At 43.8% G+C, this 21,970-nt stretch overlaps 1 protein-coding gene across 2 annotated transcripts in view; it reads right to left on the reverse strand.

The window, feature by feature from the left end:
* The window catches only part of FGF18 (fibroblast growth factor 18), a 143,892-nt gene that overhangs the window by 17,259 nt on the left and 104,663 nt on the right, over nucleotides 1-21,970 (reverse strand). For both annotated transcript variants that reach the window (XM_081855694.1, XM_081855695.1), the window contains exon 5: nucleotides 7,340-7,446. In XM_081855694.1, the coding sequence (XP_081711820.1) occupies nucleotides 7,340-7,446 (107 nt within the window). The remainder of the gene's footprint in view (nucleotides 1-7,339; nucleotides 7,447-21,970) is intronic.

Raw genomic sequence — 21,970 nt, forward strand, 5'->3', positions numbered from 1 at the left:
TGTTCATTAATTCTAGCTTTTATGCCTGGCCCTTATTGGTAGATCTTGTGGTTCTGGTAAAAAACAACAACAAAAACCCCAAAGCAGATCTGGAAAGCCTGAAGTCTGCCCACTTCACTTCTATGTCCCTTGTGATCTGCTCCTTCTATTGCCTCCAGTAATCTGATGTGAAAAGCTGCCCCTGATATCATTAAAAGTCCCGTTCATTGAAGATGGAGCTCAGATAAGGACCGTGAGATGTCGGAATGGGAAGAGAATTGTGTCCATGGTTTGGCTGAGTTAGCAAAATTCCTACCCTCAGTAAACCTGCCACCAGTATCTTTCGGCAAAATCTGAAGCGCTTTGAAGACAGCACAAACTGAAGATAATATAAAACAGCTTAGCAGAAATCTTAAATATTTAATATTTATTTTTATATTGTTCTACTGCATGTCAGATTGACATTTTGTAGCATTTTAAAAATTACCTACCAGGCAGAGTAATCAAATTGGAATTCAACCACAACAGAAAGGTCATTGTTTATATACATTAATAACTTCCATTTTTAAAATACGCGATCGAAATCCCGCTCAACTAACAGAGGAAACATATGCCCTGAAAGAATGGATGCCTTCACTGAATTTTACAGTCACCGATAGAATGATTCGCAGCTTTTCAAATCTCAGCAGTGGAGTGTGTGAAAAATCCTATTACCTTTACTTGCTCCATATGTTTCCTATAGTGATGCTGCAATAAACTGAAAAAGTTCAAATTTTGATCTAGGTATTATGGGGGTGTACTGGCTCTGTGTCCCCCCAAATAACGAGGCAAATCTGAGATATTCAGGGTAGTCTTCCATAGTACCTAGTCAGACAATTGGGGTGGTCTACTTCTTTGTCTGGACTTTGGAAGGTTTCTTACCCAGAAATCCCACATATCCTCACCTGCCCCCCCCCCAAAAAAAACCTAGGGAGAGAATGTGATTTCTGTTTTCCCTAAAATTGTAAAGTTTGCCCTATCTTTTTGAAATATGCCAGGCTTCATCCCCTCAGACGGGGTGACCATGCCTGCAATTTGCACCAAATCCTGGCCAAAAATAAAAAATAGAGGTAAAGGTAAAGGGAAGCCTGACCATTAGGTCCAGTCGTGACTGACTCTGGGGTTGCGGCACTCATCTCGCTTTATTGGCTGAGGGAGCCGGCGTACATATAAATAGGTACCTCTCTGGCAGGAAGGTAAACGGCGTTTCTGTGCGCTGCTCTGGTTCACCAGAAGCGGCTTAGTCATGCTGGCCACATGACCCAGAAGCTGTACGCCGGCTCCCTCAGCCAATAAAGTGAGATGAGGGCTGCAACCACAGAGTCGTCCGAGACTTGACCTAATGATCAGGGATCCCTTTACCTTTACCTTTTAATTTGATGTGCACAGACATGGTAGTAGACCCAACCATGTTAAGCAGGAGATCATGCTCATTCCTTTCCAAGGGATGATTGCTCTTTGGGTTTCCATAATGAAAGCTTTCTGTATTAATACACACACACTGCAAAATAGCCTCCATTTTAAAGCTGCAATGTAAACAATCTCAAATCCCTACTACCCTTTGATGAACGCTTCTGGCAGGAGTCAGTGTTAAAGTTTAGCCAGCGTAGTCTTTGGCATCAAGCAACAATTTGTTTGTGGTCCTCCAAAACTACAGAGATCCCCACCATCTGGTATTACTGTAGCAACTCTCTGGTAACTTTAAATGTATATTGGCTTGGAAAGCAGTTATCTCACCAGAAAATCTGAAAGTTTCCCAGTCAAAAACCTTGCTTCATCTGTTTTCATTGTATAGTGAGTTCAAGTTCAGACCATGCAAAGTGAGTGACTTATGTGCTTCAGGCCTTGATGTGAGCAGGGGGAAAACTGCTCATGAAAGATGCAGGGAAGGGTGGAAAGAATAAAACATTTAAAATTCCAAAGTTATCTCAAAAAAATAATGAAAATATTAAGGTGATTTCCTGGATGGTTTGAATTTCAAGTCCTTGTGGCTTCTAAAGAAATCTTGAACAGATATGGGAAAAGTTAGGGAGCTAATTTGGCGTGGGAACAGTGTGCTGCATAATGTAAACGCAATTCCTTCATATATATTAGCATTATATTTTAAAATAGATGGGTGAAAGAAGTTAGCAAGACCAAAAAAACCCAAAACCCTACAACCATAATAATAATAATAATAATTTATTATTTGTACCCCGCCCATCTGGCTGGGTTTCCCCAGCCACTCTGGGCGGCTTCCATAAAAACCAGAAATACACTAAAATATCACAGATTAAAAACTTCCCTAAACAGGGCTGCCTTAAGATGTCTTCTGAATGTCAGGTAGTTATTTATCGCTTTGACATCTGATGGGAGGGCCAGAATACTAGAAGTCTGTAAGTTCCTTGATACGGTCATTCCAATGGAAATGACTGTGCTGGAAAGGGAACCCTTTTATTTATTCCCCGCCCCCAAATCACTTACTTGCCACCTATGAAAGCACCAGTATTTTATTCCATTTAGTAAATTTGGAGAGCTAGCCAGTAAAGGTCCATTGTCCAAATAATCCACTAGTATCTCTGAGAGATATCCAAGGTCTGATTTCTAGTTTTTCAGCCAACAATGCTTCACCTTCTGGATCTCAAGGTGCTTACCTAAAATATAGTGGTGAAATTGGAACTACTACTACTACTACTAAACCTGTCACTATTTATTACATTTCTATTCCACCATTCCACCCAAAGGAACCTAGTGTATTGTCACAGCCTACTGACTGTATTTGCTACAGAGCTACTGAAGGTTTCCTAGTGTCCTTTCTTGGCCGTTTGATGCCTGCAGGAGCAAGAACAAAGTCTTCTGGGGACCAAGTGGAGCTACATGGGACACACAATTTGTAGTAAGCAGCAGCAATTCAGAGCTGATTAGCTGTGAGGGAGTCAAAGAAGGGCAGCTGGAGACAGAAGGTTTCATATGAAACTAGATATCAGAACAGGAGATAAACTGCAGCACCACGGACAGCTCCAAGGCAGACAACTTGCTCCTACCACCCACCACCAGATCCAAACTGATGGTATCACAGTGCAGGTTCTGATGCACCATCAAACCTTATCTTTCCTTGGAGCCTAGCATTCTGGTCTGCTATAGTTTCCAGGGAACTATATATTTCCCAGAATCATTCAGATGAGTCATAAGTAAGCTTTGCAATCCTCTGGCATCTCAGAAAAAGAGGAATAAGTGCCCCTGGCATCCTGGCTGGTTGGTGAGATTGTTCCTTAGGAGAGCTCCAGCTGCCTGCTCCACTGAGCTGTTGAACCTGGATCTGTGTTGCTTCCTTCCTGGTCTGCTTCTCCCTTGCCTTGGATAAGGGCAATTTGGACTTATCTAGTACAGTACTTTCCAAGCTGCTGTTGGAGTCTCTGCATTCCCTTTCCAAGCTTCCTAGACCAGGCATAGGCAAACTCAGCCCTCCAGACATTTTGGGACTACAATTCCCATCATCCCTGACCACTGTTACTGTTAGGTAGGGATCATGGGAGTTGTAGTCCCAAAACATCTGGAGGGCCGAGTTTGCCTATGCCTCTCCTAGACAAATCGATGGCCCCTAGCAATTGAACATGGCCTGTTAGCCTATCATAAGGTTGATGGCATTCTTAGCTAAACAGGAGCTCTGCTTTAAAAAGAAAGGGGGGAATTAGTCTCCTGTCCCAAAATTCTAGAAAGGCCATAGCTTCTATGATATTTGAATACTGTAGATTATTAGCAGAGGGTGTGGATCATATAAATCTGATTAGCAGCCCATCATTCCAGGATAGCTCCCACCTAGTTAACCAATGATGGTCAAGTCCTACAGAGAAGCAGACACAACTTGCTGGAAATAAGAAATATATTATTCCTCACCATCCAGCTGGATATTCCTGAAAACCCTCCATACAGACTGTGCAGCCTTAAAAACAGCCCTTGGGGGCTTATGCCCGGTTTTTTTCTGAGCATAGGACCTCTGGGTAACAATTATTCCAGCAATTTTCCTGTATTTTGCATGTGTGTTGAAAGATTACTTTTTTTAAAAAAAATGCAAAATTCGACATGAAAATCAAAAGTTAAGAGGGTTGGGTTAAATGTATGTTTTCAATATTGGAGAGAGAGGGAATGGGCAGTGCAGACAGGCTTGCCTCCATTTAAACTGGAATAAACGAAATGATATATAGCCTTGACCTTGAGTAGCCCGCTCATGTTTAAAACTATTAGCCTTGTCTACACTAGCTATATTTGCTACGTTGGCTGATTTGGCTACATTTTTCCGTTAATGTAGACCAGCTGTGTGTATGCACGGAACACAAACATACAATAAACAGATTTAGAATCCTGTTCGTAATATTATAGCCAAATCGAGCTGCGAAGTGACAAACAATAATGAACGGGGGTGCGGGCGGGGAGGGAGACTCCAAGGAGATTACATTCCAGGATCCTGAGATGGCTCCATTGGAAGGCTTGGCACAGAAGAGCGAGCTGGTGGAGATGTAAATTAGCTTCGACAAAGGAAAGATGGAAAGAAAGAAAGAAAGAAAGAAAGAAAGAAAGAGAGAGAGAGAGAGAGAGAGAGAGGAAGGAAGGAAGGAAGGAAGGAAGGAAGGAAGGAAGGAAGGAAGGAAGGATTCACACCTGGGTAGTCAGTCTAGCAAGCTTCAAGATAGTTGGCACCCCCTGTTTCTGAAACGGTTAACTTTCGTCAGGCGTCCCAAATTGAGGATAGCAACAACCTGCTCTCATTTGTAATACCCTTTGTAGATGATTATACGAAACAAAGATTTTAAACTCAAACCAGGTTTTCCACTGGGGGAGCGTCCAAAGATGTTCGCTGAGAAGGAGAAGAAAGCCAGATGGCATGCGTTGGTATATAGTTAAGAGTTACACAGAGTAAGTCGATAGGAAATGCGAGGGAGGGGAAGGGAAATCACAGCCCGCAGTTTTTCATTATTGGCAAGCGAACACTCCGGGGTGATTGCAAAAGAGCTTTATGGGTTTCTTTCGCTCCCAGGGTAGACTTAAATATTTGTATCATAACACAGGCACAAACTTGCATCCAGGGGTTTACTGGCTGTTTAGAAAGCATTTGGTATATTAAAAATGCAGTTACTCAAGCTTATTGCCACAAAAAGAACTGAAACCATGATACTAATTAAAAACATAACCTTTGGTATCGCTAATATTTGTTTCTCTTTTTTCTTCTTCTTCTTTTAAAAAAAGCTGTTAATAATGGGCAATGCATCTGGAAGGAGAGATTTTCCTTCCAAAATGGAATGTTCACACAGTAACCCTCTTCCTCAGGCCAATGTGTTTTATGAACTTGTCAGCAATTGCGGTAGGATAAGGGGGTGGGTGGAGGAAAAATAATCTAATGTGATACACACACACACACACAATTCAGGCTTATAATTTTATAATTTGACACCGTTAAAAAGTCACATGGAAGGAACAAAACCTTCCACTTATATTAAAAACTAGAATTACATCCTGGCTGGGGTTCGAATAATGAAATTAAAAGATTTCACTTTGGAGACTTTGAACTAAAATGTTGTAATTCCTTCCATTTCTAAAGCCACGTGTCCTCTGATCTGCATTTCGCAACAGCTAACCTATACTAACACCAGCTGTTATTCTACTAGTTTGTAGCTGAGTTTGCTACCCCTGGACACTTCATACAGCAGCCCATTTTCAATTTTAAGCTTGGAAACAAGTATTTCAATTATACAAGTAACTTGAAAATATCATGAGACCATCGGGCATATGGAAAGCTGGCCATTCCCAAACTTTTATTCATCTGTGCAAAATATTTAACCTCCCTTCACCGAAAGACCCCACACAAAAGTGTGGCTAAAATCCTGTTTTTCATTTGTTTGGATGGAGGGTGTTTTCTGACCTTTGCCCAACATGCAAACAGCAGCAGCAGCAGCAGAGGTGCCCCCGCAAAACCAGATTCGAATCAAAGGTACCCCAGATGTTAAGGCAATTACAGCAGCGGTACAAGCCAGCAGAGGTTTGTGCATTAACAATGCATCACCAGTAAAATCCTATGGCCACTGCTGGTCACTGATTGTACATATCATCTCTAAAGCCCATAGCTAGTCCAGCTGGCATGAGAATAGGCCGCTGGGTTCAATACTGTGAGACACATCTCACACAGCTGTCTCCTCAGAAGCCAATAACATCCCACTGCAACAGCTCTGGCACCTGGTTTCTATTTGGGAATGTAGTTTGCAGTCCGAGGCCTTTCTTGATTCAAAAATAAATTCACTCCTACCCCTGCCCTTTTATTTTTCTCACCATGGTGGCAATGTTAAAAGTTTTAATTCCGTGCACAGTGGTACCTCGGGTTACAGACTCTTCAGGTTACAGGCGCTTCAGGTTACAGACTCTGCTAACCCATAAATAGTACCTCGGGTTAAGAACTTTGCTTCAGGATGAGAACAGAAATTGTGCGGCAGCAGCGGGAGGCCCCATTAGCTAAAGTGGTACCTCAGGTTAAGAATGGTTTCAGGTTAAGAACAGACCTCCAGAATGAATTAAGTTCTTAACCCGAGGTACCACTGTAGTAGCCAAGGAGGGCATTTAAAAAAATTCCCCCCTCCTCTGTTTGTGTCAAATTCCAGGCTTGCCAACAATGCCGGTGTGTGGGAAACAGTGAAACTGACGAAAACAAGTGAATTCGTTAAAATCTAATACCAGCAAAGATGCTCAGCTCCATAGGCAAATGCTACGTCATTTGTTACATGCATCTGCTGGGGGCAGGATCAAAGGTAACAAAATATTTCTGTAACGCTAGAACCACGAAGCCCATCCTTAATGAGATCTCAAGATTACAATATTAACTTTATGGCATTTTATTTTTACTCTTCACTCAGGGATCGCCCAAAAAACCCCTGCGACTACAGTTCCTTTTATGTATTCCTGTGCACATTTTTATTTATTTATTTATTTAAACCACCAAGGTAGGAGAGATTTATATCATGTAACGCAAGCTCTCAATTGTTTTGGAGAGATACACACATCTTTTATCAATTTATGCAACTGTAAAATGGAAACCTGTGTGTACCAAAAGAAATCAGTAATAAAACCCCAGTGGTTAGCCACAGTACTTAATTTTATGGGTTAGGGGGGTTTCTTTTTCTCTCCCTCCCCCCTTTTTTTAAAGTAAAGGCTTGAATGCTTTAAGAATTCCACATTCCTCAAGTCCTGCTTTTCATTTGGGGTTGACAGGCAAAGTTCAGAACACATCATTATGGGGTTCGCAGTCACTGCTAAAGGTAACGCTCATATTACAAATGAATTAATAGAAAACACTTACCTTCCCTACTAGCTTGCCTTTCCTGTTCATGCAAAGGTAAAAGTCTGTCTCTTTCCCTTTGATCCGGACTTGACTGCCAAATGTGTCTGTTTCCACTAGAAGCTGGGCTTGGAAAGGAAGAAGAAGAAAACAGGCATTTACCAGACGGGTCATAGAGTGAATGAGTGAAGAAGAAGATACCCGTTTTCACATAATCTTGTGAGGTGACACAGAGCATCTATGTTGTGCCCTGAGGCCCCCAAGTAAATAACTTCAAACAGACACATAATTTTAGCTTAAGTTTTTGGGCAAATTTAGGCCACAACTTTATTGATTACAAAACAAATTGAACGGTATTGGCCTAGGCATTGGTCAGGGACTATAACTGACTCCTGCCTCTCTGGCAGGCAGTCTGAAAGGGTAAACACCAAACGAGGGAGCAACACCGGTGAAGATCAATTGAAGCTCACCCCAGGGTTCCTGTGCTCCTGGCATGGCCCTAGCCCTTGATCCCAGAGCCAACAGACAAGGCTTGGGCCACACCTAGCAACAACACACCCCATGAGGGTGGCTTAAGGGTCCCAAGCGCAACCAGGACCCTCGATTTAGGAGGATCCCATCTGTATCCCTGGGGCAGAGGAGAAGACAAGGGGGGGGAGAGACACGATAGCCCTCATGAGCTACCCATTACATGACTGCTTATGCTGCATTAAAGGTAAAGAGATCCCTGACCATTAGGTCCAGTATGGCCAACTCTGGGGTTGCAGCACTCATCTTGCTTTACCGGCCGAGGGAGCCGGCGTACAGCTTCCGGGTCATGTGGCCAGCATGACTAAGCCGCTTCTGGCGAACCAGAGCAGCATATGGAAACGGCATTTACCTTCCCGCCGGAGCGGTACCTATTTATCTACTTGCACTTTGACGTGCTTTCGAACTGCTAGGTTGGCAGGAGCAGGGACCAAGCAACAGGAGCTCACCCCGTCGCGGGGATTTGAACCGCCGACCTTCTGATCGGCAAGTCCTAGGCTCTGTAGTTTAACCCACAGCGCCACCCGTGTCCCATATGCTGCGTTAGAAAGCTGGAATTTTATAGGACTATAAGGCTGCCACGACAGTCAACAGAACCCTGTAGAGTTTGGAATATGTTGCATTATTTCTATAAAAAGAACCACACCTCTGTCTGGCAAACGTTGCCTTCAGGTTCCACATCACAAAAGCAAGTCCTACTGACTATAGGTCCTGTTGGAAGGAACTAAATAAAAGGGGGGAAGCTTGGTGGGCAAAACCAGTGCTGTTTTTCTGGGGGTACGTTATTTTGTTTAAAAAAAGAAAAAAGTTACTGGAGAAACCTTGTTATACTGCTGTTCTAACACTGCTTGGCACAGTGTAATGTGAACCACCATAAGATCTACGGATGAAGGACACTATATAAATGTAATAAATATTAAGAATACAGTGGTACCTCAGATTACATACGCTTCAGGTTACATACGTTTCAGGTTAAAGACTCCGCTAACCCAGAAATAGTACCTCAGGTTAATAACTTTGCTTCAGGATGAGAACAGAAATCGTGCACCGGCAGCGCGGCAGCAGCAGGAGGCCCCATTAGCTAAAGTGGTGCTTCAGGTTAAGAACAGTTTCAGGTTCAGAACAGACCTCCGGAACGAATTAACTAACCCGAGGTACAGTTGTACCTTGGATCCCAAACGCCCTGGAACTCGGACGTTTTGGCTCCCGGACGCCGCAAACCCAGCAGTGATTGTTCCTGTTTGCAAACGTTCCTTTGGAACCCGGACGTCCGACAGGGCTCCCACGGCTTCTGATTGGCTGCAGGAGCTTCCCGCAGCCAATCAGAAGCTGTGATTTGGTTTTCGAACGTTTCGAAAGTCAAACGGACTTCCGGAACGTATTCCATTCGACTTCCAATGTAAAGGTAAAGGGACCCCTGACCATTAGGTCCAGTCGGGACTCTGGGGTTGCGACACTCATCTCGCTTTATTGGCCGAGGGAGCTGGCGTACAGCTTCCGGGTCATGTGGCCAGCATGACGAAGCCGCTTCTGGAGAACCAGAGCAGCACACAGAAATGCTATTTACCTTCCCACCGGAGTGGTACCTATTTATCTACTTGCACTTTGACGTGCTTTCGAACTGCTAGGTTGGCAGGAGCAGGGACCGAGCAACGGGAGCTCACCCCGTCGCAGGGATTTGAACTGCTGACCTTCTGATTGGCAAGTCCTAGGGTCTGTGGTTTAACCAACAGCGCCACCCGCGTCACAACTGTACTAATAAGAAAGAACAGGGTTAGAAGCAGCAGGGTACTGCGACCTGCCTCAGGTGGCACCTTGGTTGGGATAGGATAGATCAGGGGACACATATCTCTCACACACCCTGCAGACCAAGGTTGTCGGGTGGGTGGGGTTATGCACCTGTCAATCACCCAACACCTCAGGCATCAAAATGTCTTGGTCCAGCCCTAGTAAGAGGGCAGAGAGTGGGGAGCCACAGGCCTGTGGCAGAGCAGGTGGTGTGCTTCCAGGTGATCCCATGTTCCCTTGACCCCCAGAATTTCCTGTTAAAGGTTCTCAGGGAGTAGGAAAAGACCTTTGCCCAAGAGAAAGACATCTCCCAGAGGTCCAGGGGAGCTTCTGCCAGCCAGAGTAGACAGTATAAGGCAGTTTTGTATTCTCGTTATTCTCATGGCTTCTGTCCTCTCATGTTTCTGTATTCATATGTCAAGGGGGGAGGAGGGAATGCAGTCTTTGTGCTATGCATAATGTTGATTGTCAGATAAAAACAACTTTCATTGAACTTTGTCCTAGGGATTCAACAACAAAGCATAACGACAAAAAGGTTTCCCATCGCCCATTGCCTCCTGAGCCAAATGGTGGATTTCAATCATGTATGTAAAGCAGGTCTGCATCTTTTAAAATTCACATTTGTCTCCCTTTTCCAAAACATTCCCATGAAAGCTGGGTAGTTTCAAAACTACAAGATACATCACCTCACCCTCAAACTAAAACAAGTATGAGTAATACCCAGGCTGATTTTAATTTGAAAAATATCACCTTAAAAAGATGTCGGTTCCCTGCTGTGAAAATTAAAACCATCTGGATGGCGTTATTTCCAATAATTAATCTAGCTCTCTTTTGACACTGTTACTAATTAAAATACGATACCCCCTTTTTTCAAGTAAAGAATTTAAATAAATTTTAAAGAGCTAATAAAATAATGTAATAATTTTTTTGGAAATAAATGAAAATTACCTTTCCTCCTACTTGCGCAGGCTAAAAAAAATGCTGTGGCTGTACCTTTTCTGCTAACAAGAACTAATTTAGTCAAGGCAAGGCTCAAGGTAGCAACAGCAAACAGCATTCATTCACACAAAAACCAAGGACTAGTAGACACCGTGCAATGGGTCTTAAAGGCAAAATGCAAGGTATTTAAAGGGAAAGATTTGGAATAACATTTCCAAGACCACAACTATGAACTTGCTTACATAGAAGGAAAGACAACTGAGTATTGAATCATGGTGCCAACGTGTTCCTACGCACCCAAATAACTAAGCATAATAATGATAATGGGACGTAACAAGAGCCAGGCTGTCACATGGGTTAGAGATCCAATCCTGTGATCTATTGAAACCCATTAGGAACAGGACAAAAGGAAGAAACCAACAATGGAAACATTTGCTGGGGTTAGAGTAATTGCAGATAAATTATTTGTCAATTACAGCCATACCTCAGCCAAACCCAGAAGTACTGGAACAGGTTATTTCTGGGTTTCAGCGCTTGCGCATGTTCATGCACAGAAGTGCCAAATCGCGACCCGCACATGCGCAGGCGCAACGCTGCGGGTTGCAAACGTGCTTCTCGCACAGATCACGTTTGCAACCTGAGCGTCCACTGTATTCTGCATTTTACATGGCGTGAAATTGGGCCCAAGCTTTGGATCCCCTCAAAGCTGGTATAATTTCATATCAGTTGTGTAAGTCCATTCGACTTCTAAAACGTTCGAGAACCAAATCGCTCCTGCAGCCAATCAGAAGCCATGGAAGCCCTGTTGGATGTTCGGGTTCCAAAAGAATGTTCGCAAACCGGGACAATCACTTCCCGGTTTGTGGCATTCAGGAGCCAAAATGTCCGAGTTCCAGGGTGTTCAGGATCCAAGGTACGACTGAAGAAGAAGAAGAAGAAGAAGAAGAAGAAGAAGAAGAAGAAGAAGAGTTTGGACTTGATATCCCACCTTTCACTCCCCTTAAGGAGTCTCAAAGCGGCTAACAATCTCCTTTCCCTTCCTCCCCCACAGCAAACACTCTGTGAGGTGAGTGAGGCTGAGACTTCAGAGAAGTTTGACTAGCCCAAAGTCACCCAGCAGCTGCATGTGGAGGAGCGGGGAAGCGAGCCTGGTTCACCAGATTACGAGTCCACCACTCTTAACCATTACACCATGCTATAGAACCATAGTATCATAGAATTGTAGTTCTGGAAGGGACCACCATCTAGTCATGGTGAAGCCAGTGTGGTGTAGTGGTTAAGAGCGGTAGTCTCGTAATCTGAGGAACCGGGTTCACGTCTCCGCTCCTCCACATGCAGCTGCTGGGTGACCTTGGGCCAGTCACACTTCTCTGAAGTCTCTCAGCCCCACTCACCTCACAGAGTGTTTGTTGTGGGGGAGGAAGGGAAAGGAGAATGTTAGCCTCATTCTGGATTAATTGCAGTTTCCGGGTCACATTGGGTCAGCTTTAAATAAAATCTGCTCCCCCAAGTTCTATGGTTTAAATGCAGCCAATAACAGGATCACTTATACCTATCTCAAAGTTTATCATTCCAGCAGGGCATGCTTGTTAGCCCAGCTGAACATTTCCCTCCTCAGATTTTGTTAAGGGCAGATATTTAAACACCCCTAGAAATGATAGACATTGTGGATGTTATTTGAATGTACCAGACACTGTAGAATTCTACAACCAGCTACATAAACACATGTTATCCTCCTTTTGAGGTAGTTTAACATCATGGCACAATGAAAATATCAGATTCTACCTATTCACCTGGAGGTAACTGCAAGGATGGCTGAGTTTCTGTCAACAGTATCTCTTAGAGTGGTGAACGGCACGGTTTAGTTGAAAGACACTCCAATGAATATTTATGCTACTATATATCTTATATGGCTGTTTCTTTGTGTGTATTTAATTTTTTTGTATATGGATGTATAGGGATATTTTAAGATAGTCTATACCTGTAATGTCTAATACAGTGGTACCTCGGGTTACAGACACTTCAAGTTACAGACGCTTCAGGTTACAGACTCCGCTAACCCAGAAGTAGTACCTCGGGTTAAGAACGTTACCTCAGGATGAGAACAGAAATTGTGTGGTGGCGGCGCAGCAGCGGGAGGCCCCATTAGCTAAAGTGGTGCTTCATTTTAAGAACAGTTTCAGGTTAAGAACGGACCTCCAGAATGAATTAAGTTCTTAACCTGAGGTACCACCTTTCATTGTTCATCACAGCTAATTGAAGACCTACATTTTGCCCTGCAGCGGCATGTACTGAAGCTGTAATGCCCCCATTGAAGCTTGCAATGGCCTCTTCTTCTAGAACAGGGAGGTCCAGCTCCCAAGAGACTGCGATCTACTTGAAGTATAAAAAAAACTGGCAGTGATCTACTCATTGTCATTGGAGGAAGGACCAGAGTTGTTGAGCTTTTTTTAGGAAACCAAAGATCACTCGGGGACCTAAGATAGACCAGGGTGTCACCCCTCGATCGACCAGTAGATCGTGATGGGATGTGTGCCAGAGAGAGAGGGAAAGGAGCGCTTAGCACAACACACCTTCCCAGTTGGGCTTAGCTGCTGGTCCATCCATCCAGGGCCTGGTGAGCAGGGCAGGCTTGAGATATTTTCCTGCTGCAGGGAAAACACAGGTCTAGGTCCCCACTCTACTCACTTCCTGAACCCGGCATCACGCCTGCGCTTCTGCCAGCCCCATGAAGCTTTGAGGGACGTGCTATGTGCCTTTTCCTAATGCAAAAATCAACCCCTCCTGAGGGAACATTTCATTGGATGAAGGGGTTGACCATGTTTGGTTCTATGTGACTGTAATGATATGTTTCGTTTTGCCCTGAAATCATCTTCTAGTAAAGAACAAAAACAACTGCAAATCGCTCCTTCTAACAACAAGCTTAGGTGGGGCATGTCAACAGACAGAGTATTGCAAAAGAACGATGTCAATCAACATTTCATGATCTCCTTCTACCGGTCCACAATAGAAAGTGTCCTTTCATACTGCATCACGGTGTGGTACGCTGGTTTGGCATCATCTGATAGGAAGTGCCTACAGAGGGTGGTGAATACAGCACAATATATTATGGGCTGTCCCGTGAATCCGCTGGATGAAATAGTGGAAGAACGTTAGGAGAGTGAGGAAAATTCCTCAGGGATGATTCACACCCTGGCCGGCACTTTCTTGATCTCCTGCCCTCAGGCAGAAGATATAGAAGCATGATTAGTCACACCAACAGAGTAAAGAACAGCTTCTATCCATGGGCTGTTAGGCTGGTGAATGAAAAGACAACAACAGGGCAACTGAGTTTCGGGTTTGGTGGGTGTGCATCAGTAAACGAGGGGAATTAAGACTAAGAGAGCTGAGGGGGGGGTGTAATCTCACTGTATACAAGTTGTACAAGTGACAATCAAGTATTTCAATTGTAGCCAGAATGGTACCATCAAGAAGTCAGGCGGAGGCATCAGCAATGCTCGGGGAAACTCTGAAGCACGCAGATATGCAAAAAGAGTCTTTTTAAAAAGAAAATCTAAGGGAGGCCACACACAGAAAACCCGCCCTAAAAAGCAGTCCAGTGAAGACTGTGTGAGCAGTAGCCACGGACCGTTAACTGTCAGTTGGTGGAAACAACGGGAAACTTGGCAGGGTGGGTGGGTGTTGAATGGAGAATTGTGGAGGAATAAATGGTTGGCTGGCTACGAACCTGAACAGGAATACTCCTGTTAGGAAGTGAGGGAACACTTCTAAGATTTCCCGCAGCTCCTACTTACGCATTGTAATCCACCATTCAGCACTCAGACACAAAGCCTTGATGCACCAGGCAAGAAGCAGCTAGACTAGGAGGTGGCACTACAAAATGATAGAGCCACAAGAGTGCTGAAGCGATACTCTTTCAACACTCAAGCCAGGCATTTAAACCCTGTGTAGACAAGTAAGGCTATGGAGGACTCTTCCTTTGCACTTGTCCCACCCCTTTGTGTTTCCATATAAGCACTTTCTCGTTCGGCAGATTATTTTTCTGAGAAGCCAGCCTCTGTTTTATGGGACTTAGTTGCAACAAATTGAGTAATGCTAACCATATGGGATACTGTGCTAAGTGCAAAGTGGTGATGTCACGCAGAGACTTTACCTGGTGTTAGGAAAGCAGCATTAGGGCTATCCTTTCATGCTCTATTCTAGAGGCAGTTGGAAAATGGAGGTAGATGCAAGGGTAAGCATTGGTTTCGTAGCAAATGGGGCCTGTTCAGTTCAATCTTTTGGGAAACTGTGTATGTGCAGCTACTCACACAGAGTCAGTTAAGGTTTGGCAGACAGCCAGAAGGCAATCTGAAGGAGTAAGTCTGCCTGGTGATAACAGAGGCATGGAGACCGCTCCCTGATTGGTCAAGCTCTCTCAAGGGAGTGATAATTAATGGCCTACTAACTGGTAGTTCAGGAGTTCAGTGTTTCAGTAGTTCAGTGTGGGAGTTGAGAGTCGTGTCAGAGAGAGCTAGCATAAGATCCGTGTTCTGTTCCTGTAAATAGTCCACTGTATATAATAAACACCTAACTACAAGTTCCTGGTTCCTGCTTCGTCTATCCTGTCTGCAGCCAAGTCGCCAATTGCTTCCATGGATTCTGCGTTTACTCTGCTAGGTCTGGCTAAGGTCCCACAACTAGTCAGAAAGTTGTGAAACACCAATAGGTTTTCCCATTACAAACTTCAGTCATTAGTCAGGGTGCAATCCTATTGCCACTAACCTGGGAGTAAGCCCTATAGAATTCCATAGGACTTACTTCTGAGTAGACATGGTTAGGGTTGTGCTGTAAATGAGTGCCAAGAGTAAAAAAGGGGTAGGGTAAGAATGGGCCCTAATTTTAACCCTATTCCTAGAAATAGAGTTGGAATGGACCCACGGGTCATCTAGTCCAACCCCCTGGCAATGCAGGAATCTCAGCTAAAGCACCCATGAAATGCCCATCCATCACTAATTTTGGAGGAGTTCTCTCATGTTGCATTTTCCGTTGTAGTGGCAGTGGATCCTATATTGGCTTTATAGCCCACCTGTACCACCTTCTGGCGCCAGCAAGCTATGGCTCACTGCATTTCTGAACCAATGACATAATCAGGTCACATGTCTGGTTATTTTTCTTAATTTAAGAAAACAGCTCATCAGCCTATTCTCCATGTAGGTAGTTATCTTAATTAGATTCCCGGTGGGGGATCTTGTAGAAGAAATACCATCTCTTTAACTGGGGTTCTGCCCTTACAAGGGAAAATCTTCTGCTGGCAAGCTTTCCTCATATTTGGTCCATTTTACCTCAACTTCACTGAGAACTCCCGCTGGAGAAGGAGAAAAGGGCAATTCCTTAAACATCTAGGTGAAAGGGATTATATGTATATGGATGTCTATATGAGTGCTGAAAAGCGATAGTCCAGCTATGAAAACATTAAGTCAGAGGAAGACTTGATGGTGGTGATGCCAATTATCTTTCAAAGATTTCCCTGGAGTGAGAGGATGGGAACCAGAAAGCTAATGAAAAGATATTAGGAGGGAGTAACAGGAAACTGCAAAACAAAATGACTTGAGATTTGTCTGTATCAAATAACTCCATCTCGCCTCTTTGGGCTAAATCAAAAGGGATGCCTCGATACGTCTGGCTAGATAGAAAAACGGGCTCCATGAAAACACATTTCCCATCCGAATCTAAGCGCCACATCGCCATCCAATTATTCTGGTCTCTGCTGGGTCGCATGTTCCATCCCAAGAGGGTGTAATTCTGCACCCGCCCAGAGGAGGGTGTGGTATGCTTCCCACAGAGCCCTATTATTTGCTTATTTATACAATTTCTGTCCCACCTTTCATCGTAGATGATCTCAGGGTGGGTCACAACAATTTAAAACACAATAAAAACCGGGGAAACGCATTCAAATAAAACAGTGCAGCACAATCTACCTTCCATCTTTCCCAGCACAGCCCAATAAAACACATACCGTATTTTTTGCTCTATAAGACGCACCAGACCACAAGACGCACCTAGTTTTTAGAGGAGGAAAACAAGAAAAAAAATATTCTGAATCTCAGAAGCCAGAACAGCAAGAGGGATCGCTGCGCAGTGAAAGCAGCAATCCCTCTTGCTGTTCTGGCTTCTGGGATAGCTGTGCAGCCTGCATTCGCTCCATAAGACGCACACACATTTCCCCTTACTTTTTAGGAGGGGAAAAGTGAGTCTTATAGAGCAAAAAATACGGTAACTTGAAATGCCTGGCAGAAGAGAAAGGTCTTGAACCAGTAACCGGAAGGTGGATAATATCGGTGCCAGACCAGCTTTAGGGTTCTGCCAAGGTGTGTGGCACATCGCTGCTCTTCCAAGTGATGCATGACTCAGCAGGGCCATTCAGCTGCAACCAGGGTGTTCCTTCACCTTAAATGATCACATGCCATTTATGTTGCCTGTGTTCACCACTCCTTCTGCACCATGGGGCCTTGGGGAAGGGTGAGGTACTGGGTGCTAGCAATAGGGTCAGACGGGCCTCCTCACACACCCAATTGAATGGCGATGCCATGCTGTGGTACATTCAGAAGAGGAGCAGCAGGAAAGAGTAGGGCTATGAAAGGACTGTGTGGAAACCACTATGCTTGCCTGCTCTCCATGAGTGCAGGACTGAGCCCACCATCAAAAACACTTTTACTGTTAGCTATAAAGGATGAAGGGACGCTGGTGGCGCTGTGGGTTAAACCACAGAGCCTAGGACTTGCCAATCAGAAGGTCGGCGGTTTGAATCCCCACGACGGGGTGAGCTCCTGTTGCTCGGTCCCAGCTCCTGCCAACCTAGCAGTTCGAAAGCACGTCAAAGTGCAAGTAGATAAATAGGTACCGCTCCGGCAGGAAGGTAAACGGTGTTTCTGTGCGCTGCTCTGGTTCGACAGAAGTCATGCCGGCCACATGACCCGGAAGCTGTACGCCGGCTCCCTCGGCCAATAAAGCAAGATGAGCGCCGCAACCCCAAAGTCGGTCACGACTGGACCTAATGTTCAGGGGTCCCTTTACCTTTTATAAAGGATGAAAGAGCAAGCTAAAGTACATGCTTTGGCCTTGCTCGCCTCTGGCCTCGTTCCCGCCCACCGCCAGCATGCCACCAACGGCTTACTCCTGAGGAAACATGGCACTTGAGAGAAACTTCTCCGCCCCTGCTGTTTATGAACCGTCAACTCGTTCTCCGAGGGTTAGTCTTCGTGTGGCAAAAGTGGTGCCATCCACACACAAGGGGGGACAAATCAGCAGGCAAAGTTTGAAGAAGTATGGGGGATGAGCTTAATAAGAATTGAGCATGCTTGATGGGCACAGAATGCTAACCAACCAATGGCAGGAGGAAATGGAAATGGGAGGGACAAGCAAGAAATGGACAGCACAACTGGCCAGTTGGAATCCCGAACAAGAACATCCCACATTGCAACGCTGCACACACTTCCTCAATCTACACCCAGTTGCCATCTGAAAACAGACTATGATGCTCAGGTCAGCTCTAGGTCTAGAAATAATTTACTGCTTCTTATTTCCCATCATTCTTTCCTATATCACTTGCAATATCCAAAGTACTTTACAATCCCCTTCTCTTATATCCTCACAACACAAACCACCACAACTTTTGGTGCCGTTGTGGAAGATGGTTTTGTTCTACTTCTGCTCCCGGAGATACCATTTCACCGAATACCAGATGTTGGGAATTGCAAGAGGACAGAGTGCTATCACACTTCTGGGTTTCCCATACAGAATGACTTGGGGTGATATCTGGCCACAAGTACATAAATTCCGTATTGATTTGTTAATAATATAATACGAATTTTGCTTTAATTGTGATGCTTTAACTCATTTTTTATTTGTGGCTTTATTAGAAGTGTTTTGTAGATTATAATTGTTTCACTGCTGATTTGTTGATCATTTCGTATAATTTAGGCTGTATTTGTGCTGCTCTATCATGTTGTTTTTTTATTGCATGTAAGCGGCACAGAAATATAATCAAGTCCAAACAAATCAAACAGCTACGTCAAAAAATGGCTGGGTTTTAAAGCAGGTGTGGTGAACCTGCAAGGTCCCAGATGTTACTGAACTCCAAATAATAATAATAATAATAATAATAATAATAATAATAATAATAATTTATTTACACCCCGCCCATCTGGCTGAGTTTCCCCAGCCACTCTGGGTGGCTTCCAATCGAGTGTTAAAAACAATACAGCATTAAATATTAAAAACTTCCCTAAACAGGGTTGCCTTCAAATGTCTTTTAAAGAGAAGATAGCTGCTTATTTCCTTCACATCTGAAGTCAGGGCATTCCACAGGGTGGGCGCCACTACCGAGAAGGCCCTCTGTCTGGTTCCCTGTAACCTCACTTCTCGCAATGAGGGAACCGCCAGAAGGCCCTCAGCACTGAATCTCAGTGTCCGGGCTGAATGATGGGGGTGGAGACGCTCCTTCAGGTATACAGGACCGAGGACATTTAGGGCTTTAAAGGTCAGCACCAGCACTTTGAATTGTGCTCAGAAATGTCCTGGAAGCCAATGCAGATCTCTCAGGACAGGTGTTATGTGGTCCTGGCGGCCACTCCCAGTCACCAGTCTAGCTGCCGCATTCTGGATTAATTGCAGTTTCCGGGTCACCTTCAAAGGTAGCCCCACGTAGAGTGCATTGCAGTAGTCCTAGCGGGAGATGACTAGAGCATGCACCACTCTGGAAATACAGTCTGCAGGCACACAACCCCACAACACCATCAGATCCAGCAATCATAACCAATGTTATGGGTGGTGGGGGTTGTAATACAGCAACATCTGGAGTGCCAAAGGTATGCCACCTTTGTTGTAAAGCATAAACAGACTTTCTGGGTGTAGAAAATGCCTAAGGTGCAAAACAGCCCATAGAACTGCTGAAATATATCCAAACACAGCTCCCCGTTTTTTTACAATCCAAAAATTGACTCCAACGATACATGATAGAATGACCTTGCATCCACTCCTTAATCATGACATAATGAAGAGGGAGGTATGCCAAAATTATGTAAAGTCTGTGGGGAGTAATAAAACCTGCAGGCTATGAACAAGTGAGAGAATCTACATTGCCCACATATTGAAATCTTATCCATATAAACATATAGCTCCATCGTCTGATATTTCAGTTGCTCGCTCTAGTATACATAAGATGATGTTGACGTTCTTGAAGAGAAGAAAGCTACTTGCAGCATGAAATGGATGTAAGAGAAATGGATGTAAGAGAAGATGCAGGGACTAGAGATGGGGGAACAGGAATTTAGTTCACATTTGTAGATGATCTTACTTAATGCACACTTTACAAGACAATATGCAAACCAAAACCCAACCGCCCTTCGAAATTCAGACGTCTCTGAATTTTGCAACACAGTTCTCCAGACCTGTAATGCGTACAAAAATGCATATGGTAGAGTAAATTCTGCATATAAATGCGTCTTAGTGGAAATACCATACACAAATTCATTATATTAAGAAAATTGCTTTGCAAAGATGTGTACATCAGGTAAAATTGCATACAAACATGTGAATATTAGAAGCCTGGTTTATTTTGTGTCTGTTTTGAAGAGGTACGATTTGGTCCAGAGTTTGTTGTTCCATATGTTCTGCTCAGACCAGACACATTAAACATTGCTCCATTTTAATTTGCCTTGATTTGCTAGATTTTGAGGGCCCGATTCTCATTTCAAAGTCATAATCTCTTCCTTTTTTTAGTTTTTCCTTTATTATATCTTTACATCATAACTTTACATCTTGCATTTATACATATTCTTGCTTTCAGAGTTTGTTTGTAATTATTATGATCATAGATCGACAAGTATTACTGTACACACACAAAAGAAAAAAGATGTACCGGTAATTTTAAAATCATAATATTCCTCATAAATGAATGACTTCCATCTCTTCCATTTTGTACTAATAAACTTATTGCCTATATTTGTCCATTGTCTTAGATAAGGAAAATATTAGAAAGTCATAATCTCTGGGGATAGAGACCTCAAGGTCAGGTCTTATCCTGACCAAGCCCTTTCAGAAGCAACATGGACCATTTGGGGCATCGATGGCCTGCAGAATACAAGCAGAAAATCCAGGCACATCTAGAATATTCCAGAACATCTACTAAATAACATGTCTTTTATAGATTCATTGCTAGCGGGAAAGCCAAAGAAGAAGCGTGATATATGAGAAAACAATAAATAACGAAAACGGAGAAACCCGAATGATAGGAACATATTGACTTTCCATCTTCAGAATGGTCCTACTCCTGGCCAGCGGTTCGGTTGATTTGTATTTACTCAAAATCACGTTGCCATTCCATCTTTGGAGCTTCAGTGACTGGCTGCTCTTCTCCAGTGGCCAAGAAGGAGAGATTTCAGCACTACTGTATTCTCTTCCCACATCAGTCTCTTCAGGTTCGACACTGTCCAAAAGTCAGCCTCTTCAGGGTCACACTGTTGTGCTTGTGAGCTCTCCAAGCAGAAGTTAATCTGGAGGAATTTGTTGAACATTAAAAAGCACTGGTTGAATTCAGATTACAAGCTGTACCTAATATAAAAAGATGTTATTTGCTCTGTATGGTGAGCAGGTTTTATTACTCTGTGCCCTCCAATAAAAGTTGAAATTATGATGATTCATTTTACGAGTGGGAATATGCATGTTTGTATATTTGCTCAAAGGAGCTCATTGTAAGTTCTTCTTCTTCCCCCAGCAAAGTGAGAAATATCCTGAAATGAAGGTTGCACTATGCTGCAGTATCCAGCAGGAAAGATTCTTGTGGATCTGGAATTCAGGTACGCATGGTTGCAGGGTGGGAGACAGACAGTAACAAACTATGCACGATGAAGGGTGAGTATATTTGCTACCTCCTTAAAAATGAGAAACAGCTTTTGTTTATGACAAGCAGATGCAAAAGTAAATTAAAATACAGGCCTTTGGGTTCAGTGGAGGCTTCCTTAGGAGAGTGGGCAAGTTTTGCTGCTCCTTCCTCCCCTCTTCAGATCACACGACCTGCCACAGTGTTCCAGAGGATATCTCCATCTTCCAGGGCAAATTTGGGGAAGAACGCAGAGCAGTGTAGGTCTACCCCTCCCATTAATATAGTCTGTTGTGTAATTTTATTTTACTTTTGCTTACATTTTTCTGAGGAGGTGAAGGAGAAATTTAAGTTCTAGCACATCACAATCTCATTCCTAAACAGACACACAACCAGAATTATTTGTGTGTGTGTATGCATGCATGTAGTATATGTCCACAGCTGTAATGGTAGCAACTTCAACATCTGCAGGACAGTTGATGCATGCCTACTCAGGAGCAAGCCCCATTGACTTCAGTGGAGCTTACTCTCCCAGG

The sequence above is a fragment of the Podarcis erhardii genome, assembly GCF_964252035.2.
Source record: "Podarcis erhardii genome assembly, chromosome: 3".
Taxonomy (NCBI): Eukaryota; Metazoa; Chordata; class Lepidosauria; order Squamata; family Lacertidae; genus Podarcis; species Podarcis erhardii.